Source organism: Falco punctatus (genome assembly GCF_963210335.1).
Source record: "Falco punctatus genome assembly, chromosome: 7".
NCBI classification, from domain to species: Eukaryota; Metazoa; Chordata; class Aves; order Falconiformes; family Falconidae; genus Falco; species Falco punctatus.
In genome coordinates, this window is record NC_137587.1 from 60,579,155 (window position 1) to 60,604,906 (window position 25,752).

The 25,752-nt window shown below is 46.6% G+C and overlaps 3 protein-coding genes across 12 annotated transcripts in view; all 3 read right to left on the bottom strand.

The window, feature by feature from the left end:
* CEMIP (cell migration inducing hyaluronidase 1) overlaps positions 1 to 7,644 on the bottom strand; it is a 121,839-nt gene extending 114,195 nt beyond the window's left edge. For 9 of the 10 annotated variants that reach the window (XR_013929445.1, XR_013929446.1, XR_013929447.1 and 6 more), the window contains exon 1: positions 7,495 to 7,643. The gene's annotated coding sequence lies outside the window, so the exon portion shown is untranslated. Of the gene's footprint in view, positions 1 to 7,494 lie in introns of all 10 variants that reach the window. The other variant, XM_080395343.1, reaches the window with a different exon arrangement.
* The window catches only part of LOC308067100 (cell surface hyaluronidase CEMIP2-like), a 57,156-nt gene extending 42,472 nt beyond the window's left edge, over positions 1 to 14,684 (bottom strand). The window contains exons 1-8 of the mRNA XM_080395360.1: positions 14,314 to 14,684; positions 11,712 to 12,215; positions 6,854 to 6,994; positions 6,134 to 6,695; positions 5,765 to 5,934; positions 5,305 to 5,493; positions 4,775 to 4,944; positions 3,665 to 3,874 (exon numbers count right to left, since the gene is read on the bottom strand). Coding sequence (XP_080251486.1) covers positions 3,665 to 3,874; positions 4,775 to 4,944; positions 5,305 to 5,493; positions 5,765 to 5,934; positions 6,134 to 6,695; positions 6,854 to 6,994; positions 11,712 to 12,215; positions 14,314 to 14,509 — 2,142 coding nt within the window. The 5' untranslated portion in view covers positions 14,510 to 14,684. The remainder of the gene's footprint in view (positions 1 to 3,664; positions 3,875 to 4,774; positions 4,945 to 5,304; positions 5,494 to 5,764; positions 5,935 to 6,133; positions 6,696 to 6,853; positions 6,995 to 11,711; positions 12,216 to 14,313) is intronic.
* Positions 14,685 to 17,439: 2,755 nt separating this feature from the next.
* Positions 17,440 to 25,752, bottom strand: part of ABHD17C (abhydrolase domain containing 17C, depalmitoylase) — a 59,622-nt gene continuing 51,309 nt past the window's right edge. The window contains exons 2-3 of the mRNA XM_080395355.1: positions 22,777 to 22,956; positions 17,440 to 18,954 (exon numbers count right to left, since the gene is read on the bottom strand). Coding sequence (XP_080251481.1) covers positions 18,735 to 18,954; positions 22,777 to 22,956 — 400 coding nt within the window. The 3' untranslated portion in view covers positions 17,440 to 18,734. The remainder of the gene's footprint in view (positions 18,955 to 22,776; positions 22,957 to 25,752) is intronic.

Sequence of the window (25,752 nt, forward strand, 5' to 3'; positions counted from 1 at the left end):
GCCACCCCTCTGCACAGCGAGCGGTGCCTCCACAGGCATCAGTCCTGGAGCTAACTTGAACTACACGCAGTTTGCATAACTGTGGACTGATCTTCTTATACAGTGAAACTGCTATTAAAATTACTCCGAGGAAGATCACAGGCATAATTAAAGGAAAATTGCAAGGTACTGGATTTAAAACCACCCTCAGCTCTAAGAGAGAATATTTGGTTCAGTGTCATGGACTAAATAGCTGTGCAAAGATAAATGTGTCTCATGTGATAAACCAACAAGTTGGAATGGTTAATCTAGAAATTTTCATGACTGCAACACTTCCCAAATAAAATAAGAAATTCTTTAAAATGCACCATGTGAAGTAATTTATATTAACGAGGTTTCTGTTCTTTCTCTTCCGCTCCCAGAAGGTGCAGGGCCACTTTATTCCTGTAATGATCAGCTTGGGCAGAGATAGTGTTTTACTCTTTTAGTCTATTTAATATTAATTGACATGCACAGGGATATTGCATTAAACCCTAATTTGACCAAGAGGACTTAGCACAAGCCTCCTTTGATGTACAGTCTTATGAAGATAAATTCACAAATCCTTCTTTTAAATGTAAATACTAAATCAGGCTAGCTAAAATACCAGCTATTTGTTACTAAACCTTACTGAAACCTTAACTTTGTACTCAAATGATCCCTGTCAGCATATTTATTCACTCTTCAGGCAGACAAAATTCCTGTTGACGTCAGAGGTATGTCTCTGTAAGGCTGCAAGATTAACTAATATTAACCTACATGGTTATTTTTGTATACAGAGGGATACTTGAACTAAATCCATTTCAAATTCATATCCTGTGATTTCCCCTTAATGGGCTGCAACTGTACATAACATCTGGAGTCACAAGCAGTATAGTCCCCATAGGTATATCTCTACTGGATTTCATTGTTTTCCTGGCAGTCAAACTTGTCATCTGCTGCTCTTGTCGCTGCCTCAATGAGGTGTTCAGGAAAGAGCCAGAAATCAGGCACAACACAACCAGGCACCCAGCTCCTAACTGATAGGGGTTTGGAAATCCACCGAGAGCCTGCGCGCAGGTACAGGAGCTGGGACTGAGCTGCCAGGAGGGCAACAGAGAGCCCACATGCATGCAGTGGTGCTGAACGTGTCCCTACCAGCTGAGTCTCAGAAATACAGATAGGAAATGGATTTAGACAAAAAATGCAAGTGTCCTCGCCAGCCTGCTAAGAACAGTAAGCCTGGCTACTTCTGCCCTTCCAAATGATGGGCAGAAGCTGTGCTAAGCAGGCCACGGAAGGCTATTTTTGGAAGGAAACTGTAACGACAGGCTGCTCGCTGGTTTAAACAGCATCACAATTGCAGAGTTTCGTTCTTCTCAATTTAGCTGAAGTTTGGCTAATCTGTGCTTCAGACAGCTGCATTAAAAACCAGCCTGGTATCTGAAACCAGATTTTAGTTTTAATTAATTCAATTAGTCACAGCTTCAAAGTCACATGGCAGCCCTGAAAACTTACATACACAAAACTATATTGATCACTCTCCTAGCCAGAAATAACATAATTTAAAGATCACTTACATTTGAGATAAGGGTCTGTGCCATTAGATTGAAACCCCAATAACTGATCAATCCTGGCATAATCACGGCTTGGAAACAAGCCCACCTGCAGCACTGTGACAGTAGCATGTGCCAGCAGGAAACGCTGCCCACAACACAGGCTACAGCCCCGCCGGTGTGCCCAACACCAGCTGATTAATACGGCTCTAGACACTGAATTATATATATATAGCTCAGCAACACAATATAAGTGACCTTTACGCACTGCAACACTAGACATGAAAGCCTACAGTAGCCTGCGTACACCTGATGCGTGCCAGGGCAGCCAGAGGCATGTCGCAGCCTGCTGCCCAGCCGCCCCCAGTAACCCAACCGGGGGCACCACTGCCGCGGGCTGGTGTAGTCACACAGCCCTGGCACACGGGAGCGGCAGGTGGGAGAAGGGGCTGGCAGACGGTGCTGCATGACCTATACACGGCATACAAACCACAGCGCTCCGTGAACGTACTTCTAAAATTACATCCTCTAAACGCTCAAGACAGGAGGGGGGAAAACCCACCTGTCTGGTTTACTCTGCCTCAAGGGGTGAAGTTTCATAGTCTGATGCTGAAACAGGTACCCATCTACGTTATTTAACTGCTTTGCTCTGATACATGTGCTCTTCTCTGGAACTGCAAATTATTTTAATTTATTTTAAAGCCAGACTTTTTATTCAATTTTAATTACTCTTTATCTTAATGACTGAAACTATTGAAACCACACGATTCTTCCACAGAATCGCATATTTAACCTACTAATCTATTCACTGATTTCTGGACTCAAAGCCCTCAGCAGTCACATGCGATGGAAATGGATCTCACGCTTGGATTCTTGATTTCACAACCATTGCATCCCAAACATCCAGATAAACCCCTGACAGCCTCGCTTCTGATAAAGAGCAAGACTATACACCATTCTTTACAGGGCCAATATTAGTATAAGGCTTATTTTTTCATCCCAGGCAGGTTCCTCCAATTCCAGAGGTTTAATACCAACAGGAGGAGAAAGTGAGTTAAACTACATCCACACATTGGGCAAGTCTCCTGCCACCTAAGGGCTCTGTACACAAAAGCAGGCTCTACAGCCAGAGTAAATCACGTACATGAGAAGGGTATCGATAATTTTGAGTGATCTGGACAATACAAATCCAGTTTAGGATACATGAAAAGTGCTCCCAGTTGTACAAGTCCAGCATTGCATTTCCATGAATACATCCTCTTGGGGGGACTCTTTCACACAAGGGTCCCACCAGAGTGCATCTATGTTATGTCTTACACAGCTTTATGTCCAGGGTTGAGAAAAAGTTGTCAGGAAGAACACAGGAGGTCGTAGATAGTTCAGGGAGTGTCTCTGCCTGAGTACACACCAGGTGAATGAGGAAATGCCCACAGACACCAAAACACCATTCCAGGTCCTGCAGAGCACACAGCAACTGCACGTGTCAGGACTGGAGCGGGAATCTGTCTTTTCCAGCTGGGACATGTATGTCTTTTTTGTGGTTGTTTTATTTTTCTTTTTTTTTTTTTTAAAGTTCCTCTGCACAATGCCCTTGTGAGGATCCAGGTCAAAGACAAGTTCCTGAGGGCTTTCCTGGCACTGACAAGCCGTTGGGATCTGTCCCTCTCATATTTCATTCTCTTTGTCATGTGAATATTGTTTGATATACTTCACAGTGCCCTGACTCAAACAATCCCTGTCTTTTTTACCTCCTTTGCAAATGAGAAGTCCGTTGCTTCACTCAGGTCCACTTAAAGTCCATCATTTTAATTTTGAATGAAAGTTCTTACTACCACAAACTGCCCAGAATAACCATGGCAAAGATTGCACTATATCTGATCACACCTTTAATAATACTAAGTAGGCAATACTAAGAACCTGAAATTTATTGCAAAGAGCAACAGCCCTAACCTGAACACCGCTCAAGTGAAGCTGACAAATTGGGATGTTTCTCGGGGAAAAGATACCTCGTTTCAATATTCTGATTCCTCTTTGCAACACAATTGGCTTTTACTGTTTAGCAGTGCCTAAGCAAAGAAATGAACTTTGTACTAATAAAATATGTCTCCTACCAGAAGGCCATGAGTTCCATGTATGGCAACACACCTAGAGAAGCAGTGGTGGATAGCCAGGTTATCAAGGTACGTTGGGCGTTCATACCCTCCTCTCTCATCCACATCCTTGGCCAAGTGGAAATGCACAGGGTAACTGCCCAGGATTTGCTGCCCCATATTTTTTAATTCCACTCCTGACATGTGAACAGAGCTAAAATTCCTTAGGATCTGTTGAGACAAACGTAGATCCAAGTAAGGCATTACAATATAAACACACGCAAAAGGAAAACCACTTTTTTTTTACCTCCTTCTCTCTCATTAGGCAATATGTTTGCAGAACAAACCTGAGCCTGATCCCCGAAGGAGATGTCAGCTCCCTGCTCTGACTCAGAGCAACACAGCACCTGCAGAGCAGTGTGCCAGCAGCTGCGCACCTCTGGGCATGGGGCTGCCAAGGAACAGCTGCCAGGCAGCATGCATGGTATTTAGCAACAGTAGTGTGTGACACAGCTACAGACAAGGTACAGACAGGGGTAGCATTTACCACCAGGGTCTATTTCCTGGTAACTATCTCTGTCAAGTGATTTTAGGTCAGACCCGCACAGCTTCTCGGATTCCACCAACAGGTAGAGGAGTAATTTCACACAAAGCCCCTGCAACAGAAAGACTTTGCACCTCCACCAGCAACACATGGAACAACCAAGAGGAGGCAAAGCACAACAGGGCGAGATTCAGAGCTTCCCTGAGTCATGAAGGGAGCAGGTTTGCTCTGCGGGAAGCACATGTTCTTCAGTGACACCTCGTGTACCATGCAACTTCCCATTGTTCCCACTGACAGCGATGCCGCTGAAGAATCCCCTCTAGCCCAAGGAAGGGTATGCTTTTGCATACACAGTGAAGAAAATGGGACAGACTTGTTGCAAATCTAGTTTTGCAAAACAGGCCAGTGAACTTTTCCCTTCTTCATAGACAAGTATACTTCACACACACACACACACACGCTCACACCCCACCCAGGACACAACGGTAGTTTCATGCATTATATTTGCTTGTTTACAGACCAGGAGAGGAACTCTCTGAAACAACCCTCTGAACCACCTGCAGGCACATGCATTAAAACCAACTTACTTTAATATGTCCTCCAAATGTATCGAAGGAGAAAAACTGGCATTGATTTTGTCCATAACAGGAGTCTTCCATTTCTCCTTGAATAAGTATATTTCTAGTCAGAAGACCAACCTCTGCCCTCATATCGACACCATCTATGACTTCTCCAATGTGAAGATAAAGTGGGCTGCCTGTGAAAATCAGAAACCTTTTTAGTCAGGGTGAGCACAGCATCTTCATTATCACATTTTTCTAAGCAAGTGCACACCTTTCATTTAAGGCATCACCAAGCCTGGGGCCATGCCCAGTTGTTAGCATCTGGTCCCAGAGGAGACCAGCGCTTCCTCTGTCTTCTAAAAACAATTGCTGCCACTGCTGCCTCTGGTCAAACTTTCAAGTCCCAATATAATATTGGGGCTTTCAGCTCTCGTATGTGCACATGTGTTTATGGGACAAAAACTAGCTAAAAAGACAAGTAGACGTAGAATGTAAAAGACAAGTCAATGTAAATATTTACCACAAAGGAGTAGCTCGATAAAAATACCTCATACCATCGATTTTCACTTGATTGCTTTTACATTCAGGGCAAGGAAGGAGATTAAACTCTTCAGCCTGGTGCATAGAGTAATCTGTGCTGGCAACGACGATCCGGTCGCCAGGTAACCAACTTGTAACCTCATCCACCAAATGAAGAATTATTCCTTTGGACACTTCCACTTTAAATCCATTATGAGGCACCCCTGGAAAATGAAGCAATCAATTATTTTGATAATTGTATGATATCTGTAAAAGAGCATACCAATTTAATTTTTATCTAGACGGCTCGGCATGTGATAGAAGTGCTCTAGCTGTTAAATACGTCAGTGTCATCTCTTTGTGGGAGCGTTGCTGTTAGCTGGGCCACCATCCACATGAGCAAGAGGCTGTGGCGTTATTACCATTGTTGGGATTCACGGCAGCCAGAGAAGAGCAAAGCAACAGAAGAGAAGTGATTGTCAGGGAAGACTAAACCTTTTATCCATCCACTGAAGGCGGTCACAGTAAAGCGGGTGCCATCGTAGGTGAGGAAATCCCGCTGGGCTACGGCTAAGCCCGTCGTCCCGCTCCCGCGGTACTCCCGTCTGTCCTCCGCGGTGGCGAGCTGGTCCCCGCCCAGGATGCCCACCAGCGCCCAGGGCTGCCTGCAGGAGAGCGGGACGGAGCAGACGAGTGACCCCGCGGACCCGCCATCCCCCGGAGCTGGGGCGGGCAGGGAGCCCGGGGTTCCCCCCCACCCCCGCAGCCGCGGTCGCGCCCCTCGGGCGGGCCCAGCCGCGGGCAGCGGCGGCGCGGAGCTGTCCATGGTGGCCGGGCCGCCCCCCCGCCCGCCGCCCGCCTCACCTGTGGCCCAGGCGGGCGATGTGCCGGCTGCCCAGGCGGTTCCGCAGCAGCAGCCGAGTCGCCGGCGTGAGGCTGCGGGCGGCCGAGTCCCCCACGGCGGCCGCCACCACGCTGCCGGGGGCCTGCAGGGCCAGGAAGGCGCGCAGCCGCCGGCACTCGCCGGGGCGCAGGTGGGTGTCGAAGCGCCCCGCCGCCAGCACCCGCGCCGTGCCGCCGTCCAGGACGCGGAGGTTGAGCCCGCGGCTGCCCCACCGATTCTCGGAGGAGTAGGGGCCGTGGCGGAGCCCGCCGGGGTGCAGCGTTCTGTCCAGCAGGGTCCAGGAGCGGGGCCGCCGGCCGTGCAGCTCCAGGACGCCGCCGCGACCCACGCCCACGAACTTCTGCCCGAAGCCCTCCACGGCCGCCCCCTCGGCGGCTCGCCCGTACAGCGAGATGGTGGCCCGCGAGCCGTAGGGGCAGCGCTCCGAGCCGATGTGCAGCTCCCCGCCGTCGTGGATGAGGATGTAGCGGGCCCGCAGCGTGATGGGCGGCCCGTGGGGGCGGTCGGCGAACACCAGCCTCCCTGGTGGGCAAGGGGAGAGGAGCGGGGCTGGGGGCGCGCTCCGCCGGGGGCGGGAGGTGCCACCCGCCGGCAGGTCCAGCGCCCCCCCACTCCGGCCCCGCAGCGCCCGGGCTCCGGCAGCAGCCGGCAGGCCCGAGGGGGCGGGCAGCCCCGCTTACCTCCGTCGCGAATGACGAGAGAGTGGAAGGCGGCGGAGCTCTCGAGGCGCAGGGCCGCCCCCCGGCCCACCACGGCGGTGCGGCTGGTGTCGGAGCCGGGTCGCCACGGGGCGAGGTGCGGGTCGGCCTCCGGGCAGGGCCCTGCAAGAGACGGGCGGCGGCAGCGGCGGCGGCGGCGGGGGGGCGGGGGGGGCGGGAGGGGGCGCGGTACCGACCTGATGCGCTGCCGCCGCTCGCTGCTCCCCGACGCGTCCCGCGGAGGCACCAGGAGCTGTGGCCCCCTGGGGGCTCCCCGCGGCCGGCGCTCCCGCAGCCGGTACCTGCCGCCCGCAACACGTGCGCGGAGCCGGCTCCTTCGCCGCGGCTTTGCACGGAGCCGGCGCACAGGCACATTTTCCTTTAGATGTGTTTCGGCACTTCTTTTCCTTCTTATTTCCCCCCCCCCCCCCCCCTTCACTTAACGTAGTCAGCCCGAAAACAGAAATTCCTCCCCCCTCCCCAGCTCCATACAAGCCCGGACACGGCGAGGCAACCACAAACAACAGCAGTACGAACAGAGCCGGCGAGCCGAAACCCCAGCGGCAGATGGACGAGAAGCACCGGCGGGTTCCCAACGCCGGCTGCAGACACCGCTTACTTACCCCGGCCGCGCCGAGCCGCAAACTTTGCGCACCGCCTCTCGGGACTGCCGGCCCGGGCTGCTGGGCACCCCGGCTGGGGCGGCAGGGCAGGGGCAGGCAGGCGCAGGCAGCTCCCGCTCCTCCGCTCCGGCTGCCTCCCCTCTGCCTCCCTATTTATATCCATCTCCCAACCGCTGGCGGTGCCCGCACTGTTTACAGCAGCGGAGCTGCTGGCTCCTCCCAGCCGGGGACGATCCCTCCAGCCTGGACGTATATCTGCGACGGCGCCCAGATGCCCGGGGCCGGGGCAGCCCCGCTACCCGCACGCAAAGCTCCGAGCGCCTGGGGGCTGCGGGCGCCCCGCAGGGCTCCCCGGGGAGCGGGGTGTCAGCCCGGGGGGGCTCTGTGCTGGCCCATCTGGGCTCCGAAGCCCCATGGAAAGCCTGCGGCTGGGGCACCAGCAGCCTCCCCCGGGAAGGGCAGGGGGGTGACCCGATGTGGTCACCGGGGCTTGGCTTGCCTTGGCCCTTCGTGGGAGGCAGCTGAGCCCTCGGGCACTTTCCCGTGGGGGTGTTTTGCCCCGTGCTTTCCTGCATCTGGCAGGTCTATGGAGAACACAGCAACCCATCGGCTGCAAAAGTTCCCCTGACAGTGGGTCAGTGGAGAGATATCGGCCACTCTGCCTCCCATGACCAAATCAACCTGCAGTCAGAGCCTGCAGTGAAAGAGGAAAAGCCTTAGAAGGTGCTCTGACAAGATACAGCCTCAAAAGAAGCCATGTGCTTTTAGCCGTGTGGCCTGGGACTGTGTTCCCAGCTTTCACAGGTTCCTGTCTGGACTCCTGTCTCAGTGCATGCAGCACTGCCTAGGGAAGCACCATCACACACTGGCTTGTTTCCTATGAACCAGAACACCATGTTATAGGCTCTAAAATGCAGCACAACTGAGCTTCATTTACACATACAGGCAGGTAACTGCTTACTGTGGCCACCACCTTCTCCCTCTCAGAGTCTACGCATAATCCATTATCCCCTCTGCAGCACCCAACATCCAGAGAGGACAAGCCAAAAGCGGGCAGGCAACAGTGCCAATCACCGCTCCTGCCCAGGGCCAAAGCCAAAGAGGTGCAAAGCCACAGGTGCTGCCGATCTCAGAGACATTTGTGTACCATCATCTGGTCAAACTGTTCCAATCTGTCACCTCTGAAATTTATTCCAGTGCAGGATTTCTTCTGACGGAGGACACAAAGAGGCTATAGTCATGTTAATAAGGAGCAAGTGCTGTCAGACAAAATATGGGAACAGACTGGAAGCAGGGGGGTGGGTGAGGGGCACGGCCATGCCCCATGCTCCAGACAACAGCTCTGGAGAGGGAACCAGGCTCGCTTGTGTGAAACAAAACCCATCCGCTCTCTTACACCCCGTCCTGGGACCCAGAGAATTGCTGAATCTGAAGATAAACATCCAGCCTAGAGAAACAAATCCCAATATCATTCCTTCATTTCAATGCTCCATAAATACAGCGAAACATTAGAGCTGCCACCTTTGATACCAGCTGTTCATCTATCATTTAGTGCTGGCACTTCTATTCCTGTCTCAAATAGCTTTTGTCATTTTCCTTCCAAAAAAGCAGCATTAGTCAGTGTTGTGCCTCCTTCTTATCTGAATATGACATATATGAATGCAGGTCATGGGAAAGCAGAGCTATTATCAAAGGTATAGGAAACTATGCTCAAATATTTTTTGGAGAAAGATTTATCTGCCGGTGGAAGTTTCAGGCAAGACAAGACAAATATGAGTATTTTGTCTTAAAACACACCCAATTCTCTGAATTCAGTGACTCCAGAAGTGCAGAATTTCAGGTAGAAGAGGACTCCAACCTTAATTCTAAACCTGCTGGGGTCCTAGAAATCTCATACATAATTTTTTAAAATATTTGCTCGGTGCAAAAGATTTTGTGGACCTACAATCTAAATAAAAGGTAACAATGATTAATCTAACATAGTAATAGTGGAAACGAATATAAAACAGGCTTTGGTTAGCGCTAAGCTTTGTGCAGGCCTCATGAAATGACCAGCAAAGCCAAAGCCACTCCAGTTTAGGTAGGGGTTTTCCTGAACAAGAACCCCAAATTTTTACAGCACAAACACTGTTTAAATCCTTCAAAGCCATTTTCCCTCTGTAGCTTCAAAATCCACAGAAATAAACCAGCCTGATTCTTTTTCTGAAGGAATTACTTTCTGGTAAATGATTTCAGCACCATTTCCCCCTGCATTAAGTTTTTAGTGGCCTGAGGAAGAAAATTTCAGAGTAAATGAGACTAGACACAGCATCCTGGCTTTCTAAAGATTCCTCTCTTTTTTAAGGAAAACACAGATGCGCCTATTGCTGCCTGCAGTTTGGTGCTCGGGAGCTAAACTGTTTTCCTTTCACTCTTTCCTAATTTCAAGACAATTTTGGTTTTGCAGCAGCAGCGGTGCAAAGCGCACACCCAGCGCTGTCACAGCACACAGCCCCGGGACCTTCCCCAGTGCCTTTATGCCTGCAAGTGGGCAATCACGAGGAACACTCCCTGCCTCAAGCATGCGGCCAGTGTAACTCCTCCTTGCAAAAACAAGCAACACAAACCCTCCTCGGAGTGCTGCTGGTGTTATATAGGAAGTTTACCATTCTGACGAACAAAACCAGGCCATTTTCTGTAACGGGCTGCCAGGTATGGGCAACCTCGACCACACGGTGCCTCGGCGTGTTGCCCCAACCGTGACGCTTTGCCTACAAATGCATTCAGTAACAAGTATCGATGGCTGGCGAGGTTCCATTATAAGGCGATGGCGGAAAATAAAGCTGCGCTGGGTGAGTCAGCGGTGGGCGAGCTGCCTGGCAGGGCGCACCCCCCTTCCCACGGATACAGATCTCGCACACCAGCCAGAGAGGATGGCTTCTGCTGGGTAAGCACCTTTCCCGGGCAGTTTCCCTCACTGGGCGGTTTCCCGTTTCCTTCTTACTACTTCGGGAGAGGAAGGAGAAGCGGAGTCAGCATCCCCTGAGTGACACCCCATTCCCACGGGGCCGGGAACCGGAGGCACCGCGGGGAAACCGGGGCCAGCTCAGCCCGGGCTGCCCCCGAAGCCCCGCGTCCGCTCCGCCGCTCCTCGACGGGGAAAACGGGCAGCGCCCGGCGGGGCCCGCCCTGCCCCTGCGGCACCGCGGCCGGCCGGGCGGCGTCGCCCTTGCACAGCCGCTGCCTGCCCTGCCCGCCCTGCGCTGCCTGCCCTGCCCTGCCCGCCCTGCGCTGCCTGACCCGCCCGCCCCGCGCTGCCTGCCCCGCCCGCCCTGCCCTGCCCGCCCTGCCCGCCCCGCCTGCCCGCTGCCCGCTCCGCGGCGTCTGCCCCGCCTGCCCAGCCCGCCCACTGCCCACCCTGCCCGCTCGCTGCCAGCCCCGCGCTGCCCTGCCCTGCCCTGCCTGCCCGCGCCATCCGCCCCCTCTCCCCGATCTGGGCAAACCTGTCTGCACCTCCCAGAAACAGGGACCGAGAGCCATTAGCTCCTACATTATACTAATTAATAAATAATTTTTTTATATACACCTAATTTTTTTTCCTCTTCCCAGCCGCAGATCTTGTATGATTTTTTGTTTGATTGATTTTTTTGTTGTTGTTTTTCTTTAAAATTAATTTTTCTTTTTCAGTACAGCGTAGCTCTGTTTCCACAGGCAACCCGCAGCTGGAAGCACGGGAGCAGGGCACAGCAGCTCCTGGTGGGACCTGGAAGCGCTGGCACGGCCAGGCCCTGGGGAGCTCCTATTAGAGCTGCGCTCAGGGGGTGCTGTGGACCCCGCAGCCCCACCGAGCCATGCACCACACTACCACAACGCTGCTTTTAGTGCTTGTATTGACCCCTACAGCCTGCCTCCTCACAGTGGCCCATGTGCAGCTGCTGCCCTCCGCACACCATACCAGCCTTTGTCTAGCATCTCCTCTTCTGCAGACAGTGACCGTGTTCCACCTGCCTCATCACAGGCCCCCTGCTTAGGGCTAAGCACCCTGAGCCACGGCTCTAGCTCAGCCTGAACGCTGAGTGCTGGCTCCTGGGGCGACACAGGACCACCACGTACCGGATTGCACCCAGAGATGGCCGCCCCTAGCCTTGGCAGCACAGAACCTGGCCCCACAGCTCCACTCAGCCAGCACCACAAAGCATTTGAGATACCAACACCATACCTCCTCCTTACATACTTACCACTTAGTTCCTCTTCGGGCTTTAACAGTGTTGTCCCTGGTTTAAATATTTGCTTCTTGAGCAGAGAGAAGGCCTTGGACTGCTGAAGTTCAGACAAGACTCCCATATTCCTGAGAAGCCGAAGCACCCTGTGTAGCAAGAATGGCTTCACCTTGTGCTGGGCCACCTTGAGAGGACTGAGAGGAATTTTGGGCAGGTTGACTTCCCGATCACAGTTATAAAACCGAAAGAGGTTCCAGGCCAAGCTAGGTCCAAAGGTATCCACTAAAATATATCTGGAAAGTGTAAGGAGCATGTCGCAGGACAATTGCTTTTCTTGTGGTTTCTGGCTCAGGTTCTGACTTAGCAAACTTCTCCTTCCCTGGCGACCCAGGAGAGAGCTGCTCCTGAACAGGCTGGAGGGTTTGTAAGAGCCCATGGTCCCGGAAAGGCTTTTCTTACTGTGCAACAACAGTCTTTCATAATCCGCATCCCACAAAGAACTGTTGGGATTCAGGCTATGTTCTGAAATAATTGTAAATACAGTAAAACCTATTAAACGGCAAAGAACCCCAGTGGGAACGTTTCTTTAAAACAACCGTAAATATATCTCTACATTTATCAGTGTTATAGCCCTGGATACAGTGCAGATTGCTACACCACTCTGACAAACAATGTTTTGACAGGCCAAATCAATAGATGTGCCATAGATAGGGTTTTAGGTACTATAACATAATAACTGTTATTTATAATTTTTTTATTTAAACTAATGTTACTGTAACGCTTATGAAAACTATCTTTGTTATTGGTACATATGCTCCAGAGTACACAGATTCCTAAAAAAAGACCCCAATCACCAAAAGAGTATGTACTATTCCATATAAATTTTCTGGAAAATGGTAAGAAAAATAACAATTCCTATTAAAGACTATAAAAGCCTTTTTCATACATGACCAGGAAAGGAAACTTAAATACTTCTGCTGGGCCATTTGCATTTTGGGTACAGTCTCAGGCCCTAGTAGGTTTCCAGTAGATATAGGTTGGGTTTAAATGAAAGGCTCAGTTTCACTTTCTAGGTGATCTTCCTGGTCTCTGCCTGTTGATTAAAGCCATTAGCCTGGTGTAACAGGGTTTAGCTTCATCCTGCACACAAGCTAGTACCAGTATGGAAGAACTGGGACTCTCTGGTGCTTAAATTTGCTTCTCAGGTAGTGCCCCTACCCAGCTCTCCTTCACCTAGGCTGAGCCCAAAGGTTCAATTTACACTGAGAACTGATCAATAAAACAATTAAATGCAACATAAGTAGGCTGGGACTTGATGATAAGTAGGGCTGCAAACACACAATAAAGCTCTAATAATTAAAAGGGACAAAGAACCCAAAACTTAATTGCATCTTGCCAAAAGTGTTTAAAATAGTGTTTTAACTTAACAGCACCCTGCTAAAGGCTGGAGGTCACGTCCTGGGAGCCCTGGGATGTGCCTGCAGCCTTCCCTTTCATTTCTAAGCAGAGAACAAGATTTTTAAGAACGTTCTTCTGTTTCCTAGAGGTGGATCCCAGCCCAGCATGTTTGAGAAGCCTCAGCTATTTTTTTTTTTCATTTGATTAAAGATTAAGGTTATCAACTTCAAGTACTTGTGACTTACAGTCCAGGGGATTGCTTGTATATTGTAATCCTATTAGTTTTCTACTATTATGTTGGAATTTTGCATACAAAGCCACACGTGTACTGTAATTCGTCCCTGAAATATAACATCGTATTACTCAAAACTGCAAAACTAGATGGCAGCGGGTAACTCGGGAACACGTTGTAGTGAAGGCAGTGTTTTGCATCTTTACTGCGTCTTTCATTCAGAGCAATCAATAGCCACTGCAAGAACCGCGTTCACAAGGCCCCTGAGAGATCCATGAGCCAGTGCACCCCCTTAGGGATGGGCTGATGCAGAGGGGAGCAAATGGCTTGTGTGGGGTCCCTGGGGGGAATGGGGGGGAGAGGGACAGGGACCAGGCTCCAGGAGGACCCCAGCAACACGCAGAGGAGGGCTGCACACCCTGCTGCTGCTGGCCTGGGCCAGGGGGAAGGGGCCCCGGGGCAGCCCCTGGGGAAGGGGCTCGGGGCAGAGCATCCCTCCGTGCCCCTTATGGCACCTAGTGGTGCTGCTGTGGAGTGAGCGCAAATGGAAGCAATGCTACATCTAGGTCTGCAAGCTTTCTAGAACAAACCGTTGTGTAAAACGTTATTTAGAATAAGCAAAACGTTGGATCAATACCTTGTCTTCAAAGGCAGCCCATAAAAACTAAAAAAGGCCTGAGGAACTAAAGCATAAATTAAGAGCCGCTGCTTGCAGCCACCTCGGAAGCCACAGCGAAACCATGCCATCTGCTGCGCCTTGCAGCCAGACTGGCAGCCAGGGGCGCGTTCCCTTCGCTCCCTTCGCTGTTCCTGCAGACACAGCCGGGGGTGCCTGGAGCCACCTTCCTCCTCCTCCTCCTCCTCCTCCTGCCCCGGGACGCGGCAGCCCGGCCCCCCACCTCGCTGAGGTTGGCCCCCGGCCCGGCACCGCCTTCCCCTCCCCCCCGCCGCCCCCCACTCGCGGGACACCGTCACCCTGTCGCCACTGACTGTAGTCGCTCGTCGCCGGCAGCCCGGGCCGGGCGCCCACCAGCACCAGCAGCAGCGGGAGCAGCCGGGCGGCGCTGGGGCTCCTCGGGGCGCCACCTGCAACACAGACGGGGGGTTTGCCCGGCTGAGCCCCCTCCCCGCCCCCCGCCCCCCCGCGCAGCGGCTCCTTACCCGGCTGCACCCGGCGAGGCGGCATCGCTCCCCCGGCCCCCGGCGCGGGCAGCCCCGGCCCCGCCGGCCCCGCTCCCCGGCCGCGCACAAGGGCCGGTTACGGGAGGCGCTGCCCCGCGGCACGGCGGGGTGCCCCGGGCCCGTCCGGCGGGCAGGGCGGAGCTGCACGGCCGGGGCCCAGCGCCCCCGGGGGCCGCAGGCGGGGGGAGCCGGGGCTGGGCCCTGGGGAGCACCGCGGGGGCCTGGAGCCCACAGCGCGCCTGGGTACCTGCTCGGGAGCCAGAAGCCAACTCACAACTAACGCGCTGTTTGTTTTGGGTTCTTTCGTGGTTTTTTTTTTTTTGTTTTCTTTTATTTTTTTTTTTTGTTTGTTTGTTTGGGGTTTTTTTGTTTGTTTGTTTTTTTCTTTTTTTTTTTTGGTAAGTACAGCAGGTATATCAAGCTAACGTTTTTCCGCAAAATTACTTCGGTTACCACAGGCACAAAGCTCTAAACCCTGTGTCAAAGCAGCACTGCTCCCTCTCCTGCTGTTAAGGACGCCCCTTGCAATTTTAACTATTGCAGCAAAGCTGTAAGACTCAAATATTGCACAGCTGAAACACCACCTCCCGCTTCAAAATTCACATGCCCATCTGGTCCAAGAATTACTGCCGGACTTTGAAAGTGATAAACACTACGCAGGTGGCTTCCGTGCTTGACCTCACTGCCAACAGCGGAGTGCCCACCACCAGAGCCACCCTGCCCTCCACCAGTGCTGGAGAACAGAGCAACCACATCTGCATCACAAGACGTTTCAGAGCTAAAATGGCCAACGAATTCCACAAAGAAGGATCTAGAAAATTAAGTTGAATGGACTTAAACCAGATCATTAATTGACATCACAAGGTTAGACCTAGGGAAGAAAACATTTTCCAAATGAGAACAATTTCAGGTTTACTGCTGAACAAAGAACCAGAGGAAGAAGGTACATTGATTCTCTACTTCTATGTTTGGCATCACTTAGAAAAAGCAAGATGCAGATTTTATAAAAGAGGTGCACAATATGAAATGTAAACACAGGAAAGCTAAAGGGTCACCACCCACAGCAAAGCTCCCACAATTTACAGGAATTACATGGAAGAATGAGGAAGAAAATGTGGTAGAGGCGACACAGGTAACAGGCCTCCATGTGAATACAAGTTAAATTTGTAACAGTTACGTAAATCTAAAAAGGCGGCATAAACTCCTTCGAAAACGCTACCTTTTGAAGCTGTAACAAATACTTTCTTCTGGCTTTTTCAAAGCCCAAATACTAGACAGCTACTGACAAAAAAAAGATATGCCACATTGTAACCCTCCTGAATAAAGTCATATATGGCTGCCCTATACTAACAAAGTCAGTCATCCAGGAAAAACGGACAGAGCACCCACATCAAGAAAAAAACGTTAGTGATCACTTACACCCTTGGAAGACCCATTGCAACATTTCTCCAGACACAGGCACCATCTTCACAGTGACACCTTGGTAGCTCTAAAATATGCACAACAAGTTCTTGTACAGGCCCATGTTACATGTTTAAATGAGAGAACGTTAGCAGTTTGCTGGAGCAGACTGGTTTTCAGCTCAAAGTTTCTCCTTCATTACCTCACATCATCACCTTTCCCATCATTTAAAAATTCTGTTCTAACCTTTTCTCTTTAAAGAAATGGGGACCTGAAATCTACTATCTTTAATATAGTTTCGTGACTTCGCCACAGGCTTTTTCAGGTAGTAATTCTAACGCTGACCAGCAGTAGCATTTTGAAATGCCTGAAATAGCGACGCAGGCAGGAATTTAGACAAATAAAAGATAGTAAGTTGAAATTCACATTCAGCAAGGATACTATGAACTTGGGCTGCATGTGCAGAGACCATGGGACATGTACAACAACACTGAATTCAAATTTGGGGCTTGCATTAACAGAGGAATACTGACAAAAAGCAAAGCAAACACGAAGACAAGTCATGAGATGACTGTAGGAGTTAGAAAAGTAGCAACTGAAAAAAAAAAAATCAATTTATAGGGAAAAGGCTTAAAAGTACCAGTAGAAGGGTAGCTACAAGATGTCACAAGGAAAAAAACCAAAACCCAACATTGCAGGCTGAAGTTTTCAGAGCAACACAAAGTTCAATGTGGGTATCAAAAAACAATGCCTAATTACGTAAAAATTCCTCAAGTCACTACAAGGACAGGCTGACACTTTCAAATGTTATCTCAACAACCTATACCATAGACATCAGCTTTGTTTCCACAGACCTAGTCTCAGGAAGAACACATACAGGCAATAGAAGAAAATCCACTGTGGACTTATGAAGGTGCAAAATAAATTAAAAAAGACACTTATCTGAACATTTATTTAAAATACAGGAGGGAAATGGCAAGCTTGAGATGAGTGGGCAAAACCTGCCAGTTTTGGCTGAAAAAGTTACCAAGAGAACAGCTGGGGCCCTGCTGTCTGGGACATTTAAAACTCGCAACTGTATGACAGATGCACAGATCCAGATTCTAAGGATCCAGACAACACGGAACAGGATGGGTGTCCTCATTTCCCCCCACTCCAAGTGAAAACACCAGTTTTTCTCCTTTTACAGTAATGAGGCATAGTCAATAACCAAAAACAATAGACACTTGCAGTGCTGAAAACTGCAGGCCTGTTACAAGGACTCATGACAACGAAGTTCAAACATTTCTTCTAGGCAATGAATCATGATTTTACATTACTCAGAACCAGCTGAACACTATGTAAAAATAATCTCTTTACATTTGATTTACATACCAAGCTTCATGGAAATGTGGCTTTGTACTTTAGGACATTTTCCTTGAAGGGAAGGATTTAAATAATGAAATTCAAGTTACTCTATACAGCAATCTGTACTTTACACTTCCCTTGTATATGAAAATCATGCACCAAATAAGATTCAAAAATTCAGCAAGCTCTAATCCATGCATCCTTTATTCCATTACAATCACTGTGTTGCATTCTAGCAACAGGACACAAACTGCAATCAATCGCGATCAATTTATACAACAATCTGAGGCTTACAGTACATTTAAGGCCTTTAAATTTGGAAAAATTAGACCTATGCTAGTAGTGTAACAATTTTTAAGTGTCTTGCATTTCTGATGCATAATCTGTGCGATTCCAGTGTCAAAGAATCAAATTACTTCTAAACTAAAAAGATCAGCTCAATGAAAATTTAGTTACATAAATTCATCAAAACATAAATGTGTAAATTTTCTTTTTGTCCTGGAAACTTTATAAAACTTTAATAGCAAAATAATATAGGGATAAAAACATATTTTAACAAAATGTATTCAATCATATACAAACCAGAATTTTGCAGTTTATTGTAACTAGACTTAAATTAAAACTACCAATTAACAATCTATGCACAATGTAAATTCAAATATGTACAGTACTTTTAAAAAGTCTACAGGAATGCTTTACAGAAGGAAATGTCTGTTATGGCTATTATTCAGACCATCTGAATATTAAAATGAGTTTTCTAGTAGTAAATTTACACATTTATTTTTAAACAAAGCAATTTTGTCCCTAGTTCCTTTAAGAATATTCCAGTTATGTTTGTACAGGTAATGGAGAGGTCATTACAGAGTTTAGCCCCATACAGTAATTTATTTTCAGGAAAAAGTATATTTAAATAATTTACTCGGGAAGATCAGTAAGTTAACAAAAGAACACTAGAAGGGAGGAGAGGGGGAACTTCATCACAATAACTTTCCAGTTACAATACCACAGCTAGAAACTTTACAGAGTAAGCACTCCCTTAGATTGAACCCATGACTGATAGTTCAGAACAAGCTGTAGCTCATAACAGTCGTGTTCTCCACACTGAGAACACTGGGGGAAAAAACAAACCAGTCTTCGTATGACAGAACCATAAACAATCCGAAGTGAGACAGAGAAAACTGATCTTCGATTAATATAGCACTAGGTAAAAAGTGTCCCCATAAGCAGCTAGTATTCCCACTTCCTTCAGGGCAACAAAGCTAAAAATTGTCGAAATTACAGTAGTTGACCGTATTTGTGTGCATTAGTAGAGTAATTTCCAGATATAAAAGACAAATTTCATCAGATGTTTGATTAGAACACCCTAAAGACAGGGTATTTCTTCATAGTATAAAGCTATTACAGCTATCCAGTTAAAGCATGTGCAAAACCAGGTAATTTCTTCCGTTCACAGTAACTGAGGTAAAATCAGGTAGGCTTCTTCAGGAGTTGGGAAGTTCATGAGATATGAACTGTTTTAGTCTCTCTAAGTACTGTGCATAAAGCTCTATGTCATTATGCCCAGCCCCTTCCACCCAGAGGGGCTCTACCGCTCGTGGACATCGCTCGTACATGGCCAGGCCGTGAGAGAAATCAATCACCTCATCTTCGGTACCATGGATTACCAACACGGGAGAGGTTACTTTAGATATCTTGTCAATGCTGGGGGATGAAAAAGAAAAACATAGCTCAGTTTGGGGCTTTAATTTTCATACCATTAAAGAAAACAAGCTTAATTATCGACACACAGTCCAGTTACCACCGCATCTTTTTAAATAGCTGCGAAACATTGGAATTGCGCCCAGTCATACGGAACAAGGCTCACTCCCAAAACACACGTGTAAACAGGAGCCTGCACTGCCACTACCATCATCCCACCAGTTCTGACAACAAGAAGATTGAATAGGCAGCATCCAAATAAAGTTTGGCAAAAAGAAAAAAAAAATCCCCAAACAACAAGTCTATCACAAAACCCACCGAGAAGCAAATAAGATTCTACGGGACATGCTGCCAGTGCAGACTCCTCACATCACACATTATCACCTTCCAATTTAATAGATTAGGAGCTAATTAGCTACATTCTAGTCATAAGACTTCATTAAAAAAGCTTCAGCTTATGAGGTTTGAACCTGTCTTTGAACCCCCAAATTAGGCAGATTCGGCTAAAGAAAAACAATCTGTTCTTTGTCCTGATCGTTTTAGTTCAAATGAGGGAAGAGAAAACTGGGGGGAGAAGAACGTAACACAAGGATATTTAACTGCACATCAAAAGAAACTCACACAGGATTTTACTTCACATAATCAACTTCTTCGCCAGCTCTGACTGCAGAGGGGCCTTAAATAAACTTTTTTTCCTTTTGTTCCAACTACACTCAGCAGACCATTGTAGCTGGTGACTGCCTCTCACAGGAAAATGGGTTCAGAGGAATGGGAAGAGTGACATGGCACCTTCACACCTGAGAGTTCAGCCCTGAAAACCCTAGTTACGAAGTAGACTGGTAGCACATGAACGTCAAAGTGATAACCAGCAGTTTTCTCTGCCTGCCCTCATGCAGGCACCAGCTTCTACTTCCAGCCCTTTCATGTTGGTAGTCGCCAATAATTCCAGATCAGTACATAGACACCAAGTGCTAATGAACTCTCAGCTTCCTACCAGCTCCACTTACATCAAGAAATGGAGGAAATGGCTCAGGACATTGTGCAGAGTATGGGATGAAGTGGGTGGAAACATGAGTATCAGTAATATTTCATTCAACAGAAGGACAAGACTATTTCTTTATGCTACCTAATAAAAGGTGTTTGGATTTTCCTGCTCCTGAAGAACATGAAAGCATGCAATTTTGGTAAGACTAGAGATTTTACAAAGTGATCGACACTTCTTAAAATGATTAAAAAATACAGATGCCAACATACACTGACTTAACAGGTTTAAAGCTGCTTTATGAAAATATAAAGTTAATTAAAATTTAAGATGCAGACTGAAACACTAAACTTCATGCATATAAATCTCAGCATTTAGTATTCTGCAGTCATTGGTACTCCAGTAAACAGCTAAGTCTAAACACATTTCAGTCTCAATACCTCCCCCAAAAAACAAGCTTCATGTAATTTAAAGAGGAAAAGTATTATTTAAAATTAAAATGCAGCCTATTTCACTTTTCCTGTCTGGAATGAGCTGTGTGCAACTATACCGAATACAGAAAAATATCTCAAGTTGAAAGACATCAGAATAACGCACATTTTTTTCTGTAATTTCCACACCCAAATTAATATCATAGCCAAATGTAAATACTTTATAATCAACATGCTACGTAAACTGAAGTCTTAAGCCCATGAAGGGTCTGTCCCGAGTTCCACAATGTAACAGACATGTCAGCTATGTACAGCTGCGGAGATGTTTATACATAATTTTAGTGGCTAGTTACTAAACTCCCATTTAGCTTAGGAAACCCCTTTCACTTCAGTCCTCAGATAATGAAACTTTTTTCCACGTATATTCACAGACCATTAAGCTAGATAATGTTTGTATTTTGCAGAAAATTGGAAAGTGTCCCACTGCCAACTCAGCGACTCATAAGGCAGTATTTGAACTGCACATTAGACTTAGTATTCTTAGCCATACCGCTCTGAGCTAGAAAAATCTACAGAGACCAAATTCTCATGGAGTCCCAACATAAAATGCACATAATAGTAATTCACTGTAGGTGCACACAGAACTATTTTGTTTCCCACTGTGAAGACAGACAGTTGAGCTGCACACATTCGTAACAGTGCACTGCTGTTTATTTTCACTGCTTACAGTACAAGTGAAGTCAGGCTGACAGCAATGAACAGCTCAGTAGGGTAAGAACAAAATACTCATGTGCTACAGTACATCTGTTGTCACTGTTCCCCCCTCCCACTTTTTCTTTTTAAAACTGTTATTTGATATGACTTATATCAGCTAATCACTGTTACTTTTGTAATCAGAGCTATTCTTAAGGCTCTGTTTTTTCCCCTCTTGCAGAAGCATTTGTAAATAATGGTTTTCAAGTTTGAGGGTGATGAGTCTGAGTACGACTGTTTCAAATTCTGAGTGCACTTTCAACAATTTAATTAATTAATAATGTGTTTGGAAGAATTCTAAACATGGGGACTGGACACAGATACTGTGAAAGTCACTGTAACTCAGTCACTATTACTTTTAGCTTTTTGGCATACAGATTTATATCTAGAGCCTCCCCCACCTTCTAATTTTAATCTGTTGTAACCAAAATAAAATCAACATAACAAATGCTATGAAAATTCCCAACCACACTTATGGCAAACGTGACCTTCTGAAGCCAAGCCAAGCTTTGCACAGGAATTCAGTGAATCTGTTCTGTCTTCTCCCTTCCACAGACCACTTAGCTTCTTATCTGTGCCTGCCCTCACCATCCCTCAGGTCTATATATACTGCCCTATGGAGACTGGCTTCCCCTCTTCTCATACTCTCCCATAATTTAAACTGGGTCAAATGAGAAGTTTTAAAAGACTCCTAAAACATCTGCTATTCCCAGGACCCCTACTACTCCCAAATATCTGGATACTCTCACCTAGGTCTGTTGCAATTGCTGCCAAATGAAGCACTAGGCTATAAAGGCAACTGTTTTACCTTGAAACCAGTTGCATATAGCTTTCTGTATGTAAAATATTCTACAGTTTCTTAAAGCAAGCTCAAAGTCTTCCAAATGAGGGACAGTAACTTACATTGTTTTGTTCACAGACATTAGGATCTTACCAAGATTTTTATTTGTTCTTCCCTAATGGAGAACATGTATCTTTAGTGGTTTTATATGGACACCATAACAAAGATGTAGAAGTGTTTTTACTTACAAGGACCAAAGGCAAAGAAAAATGAAATGCGTTTCCTTGAGATTATACATGAAATTCAGAACCAAGCTGAGAAGTGAACCACAGCAGTCTAACACTGTAGCCTCTGACCCTCTCACTTTAAAAGCAGCACCTATACCTTTTTCTCTGCTGATCTGGTAAAATTACAGTGATATTTTAATAAGCAGCTTGAAATCAGCACATCCATTTCATGACACCACATTGCCTCCTAAATCAAAGGTTGACTGAAATGTTAAGAGCGTATAATTACTGTTTTGTTAGTCACTAGTCTGAAGGACTTAATAGCGTATTATCAGCTGTTAAGCTACTACACCAAACTTGACAGCATAAGAATTCTGATATTAACAACCCATAACACAAAACTCAGAAAAAATTAGTTGTGGACACTTAGACTTATGTTCATTGAGCTGACTATCGTGTCAGTTTGAGACTGACAGCCTCTTTCTTACACGGTGATTCTCTGCTTGGATTCAGAAGGTGTGCTATCTGAGCTTTAAAATGCAGGTGAGAATTCAACAAAGTTCCCCGAAAAGTTAAGAGAACTAGTCCCTTTTAAACACATAAATAGCATGTTGAGTATATAACAACCCTCTTTGCAGCGTTTTTACGTACCTTGGAAAAGCATCAAAGCAATAGGTTTTCCTAGTGTCAGGAAAAGCTACCCGTAATCCAGACATCAAGGGAGAATGAAGGATTACTGCTGCACACTCGTACCGAGATGCCAGGTCTACTGTAGGGACAGTACCGATACTCTGACCATACAGAATAATGTTCTCAGGGCTAACACCATACCTGTCGAGAAAAAGAAACATCCCTTTAATAAAACCAACCAAACAAAACCACAACCCAACACATTTCACACCACAAAAGCAAAAAAACCCAAACAAACTAAAGGAGAGGGAAATAAAACCAAAAGCATCCCTCCTACCCATTGGAGGCATCTATTTACTATCTATTTATAATTTACAAGTCTAAACTTTAAAGCAGACCAGTAAAGTAAATAATCAAAATATTACCCAGCCTGAAGAGAGCTATCCTCAAAGACGCAACCTCAGTTTGTTAATCTTCACCATCTTCACGAACACCTCTTATCTTTCACTCCACAGCACAGCAAGTCATAAATTAGACTCCTCGCCTCTCTAGAGTCGCTCTCAGGAATTTCAATTAGATACTCCGGAGGCTAACAATCTGTCCACTACTAAACAAGATAGGTACTCCTCTGCCCACCTTTAATCCCACATAACTTGAACAGAAAGACCAAACTGCCTTATGAGCATAGCTAAAGACAACAAAGAGGATAAACATTTGACAGGATAGTTCTGTCCATTTTTCCATTTCTGATCAGTATAAATTATTCCTCATTTTTCTTTTCCAGTTTAAAATATTTCAAGCTTAATTTTTAACCATAAAGACACATCATTCCATAAAACTCAGGGTTTGTTGGAAGTCCTGATTGCTCTCCAGTATGCCCATCCATAAGACTGTCCTAGCTTGTGTGCTGTTTCACAGCTGCAAAAAAAGTTGAAGATGACGCTAATTAATTTTTCACTTAAAGTATGCAAAAATGTAAAGGGATTTGGAAGAAGCACGGGAGGAGGCGACAGTGGCTAGGAAGAAGTGAAAAGCGCAACAGTATTTGGTCACCACAACTTGTTAGGAAAGCTGAAATCAAAGCTGTTACATAGTAATTTTCTGGGTAAATATTTTATAATTGAGTATAACTCCACTTCCTATAGTAAGCTGTATAAAGAATAATCAAGTGCACAAGAGAAGACATTTCTAGTAGAAAATTTGTGCAGAACACGTCTTTTTGCCAGTCTACACTGTCTACAGTCCTGCTGTCACTGCTATGACAATGAAAATCAAAACCTACAGTTTAGGCTATATTCAATGTACACCCAGGCGGTTTCACCTTCCTTGCCAAGCTGATAGCAAGGCGTACAGCAGGCCTGGACAGTACTTGACGATCAAGCAGCTAAATGATTGGGTTTGTGCCAAAGAGAGAAAACTACAACGGAAGAATCATCAATTAATAATTAAAATTACAATGTAAGAATAATCCAGTACTAATCACCCAACTACAGGCTGTCAGGATTGCCAGTTCTTACAATGAAATAACGTTAGACTGGATTGTAGCTTCTGAGAAGCTGAAGTCTTCTTAATATTTCTCTGCTGCTGAGCATAAGGGTGCTTTTGGCATCTACTGTAATATGAATAAGCAACTGTATAAAAATATCTCCCTGGAGTAAAATTTTATCCTCCTGGTAACCAAGCAGCAGCTCACGTTGGTGGTCTATCACCACAGCCATGGCCTCATGTTTTTAAAGAGATGTTGTGAAGCTTTTGGGGATTTTTTTTCTCCCTTACTGTTAGAAATAGTCCAGCACACAGCAGAGCCTAGCTGATTTTGGTATGCGTGTTAACGAGATCTGGGAGCAATGTCTTGTCCTCACAGACTTCATTTCAGCTGCTGGGTGGGGAGGGCTGGAATATGTACCTTTGAAGGCGGAACATGCATCCAACCTGCTGATCTACCAGCTGTTGCACCGTATTAAAGATGGGCAGAAATGCATGACCACCAGGGAATACAAGGAAATGGGACTGGAACAAGATCCTCTAAGTGGCACTTAAACAGGAATGGAAGGATATTAACGCTGGTAGGTTTTGCAATACCATCCTGAACTCCAGTATCAAGATAAATATCAAGTCCCCTTTCCAAAAGGTTTACTATCTAAAGAGAATATGAAAACAGATGTTTGAATGAGAATCACAGGATTACAAGGCAGCATGGGATAGCAAGATAATTCCTTCAACACATACAATTGCCTTCGAATGGCAATTTTCTTCAACATTGATCTGCTTTGGATTCACACCTTTTGATGTTTCTGAAAACAGCTCACGTTGTAAGCTCACATTGCTACTGCACAGCAAGAAAAAAATCTGGAAACAAAACATCTCAATTTCATAGCATGCCAGTTAAAGTCAGATACAATCTGTAGCATCATTAAAAAAACCAGAGATCTCTAAATTTTAAGTAGTCCTTCACCACTAAATAAATGCTACAAGTATTCAGTACCTAACTCCACAGAAAGGCAACGTGACAATTTTGACAAAAAAGAAATCACAGAAGGGTATTAGGAACCTGACTTAGTGCACTTGTAGCCTGCCATGAGGTCAAATGTCTTCTCTACTTCGTATTCCTGCTGACTGACAACTAAAAGAATCTCTGGGACTGTTTTAGTTAGGGACAGTCCAACTTTCCAAGACGTAAATCTGTTACAGTAACTCTTCTCCTTTGAAGCCCTTTACTATAAGGCCATCAATCAGACAGTGAGACATCAAGCTTACCGCAAACATCAGCAGAAACAGCTATGTGTAAAATGTATTTATTGCAAGGCCAAAGGACATATGACAACTCATAAGCAAGGGCCATGAATAATTGACATGCACAAGCTTCTTGGAGCTGAAGGCCAGAGACTGGCTCCGTGATACTCTGCGTCTTTGCAAATGCTGGTGACTCAGCAAGCACTGTTCAACTGAGGTACAAAATGACCTGGGGATTTTATTTTTAAAATACAGTATCCTTTA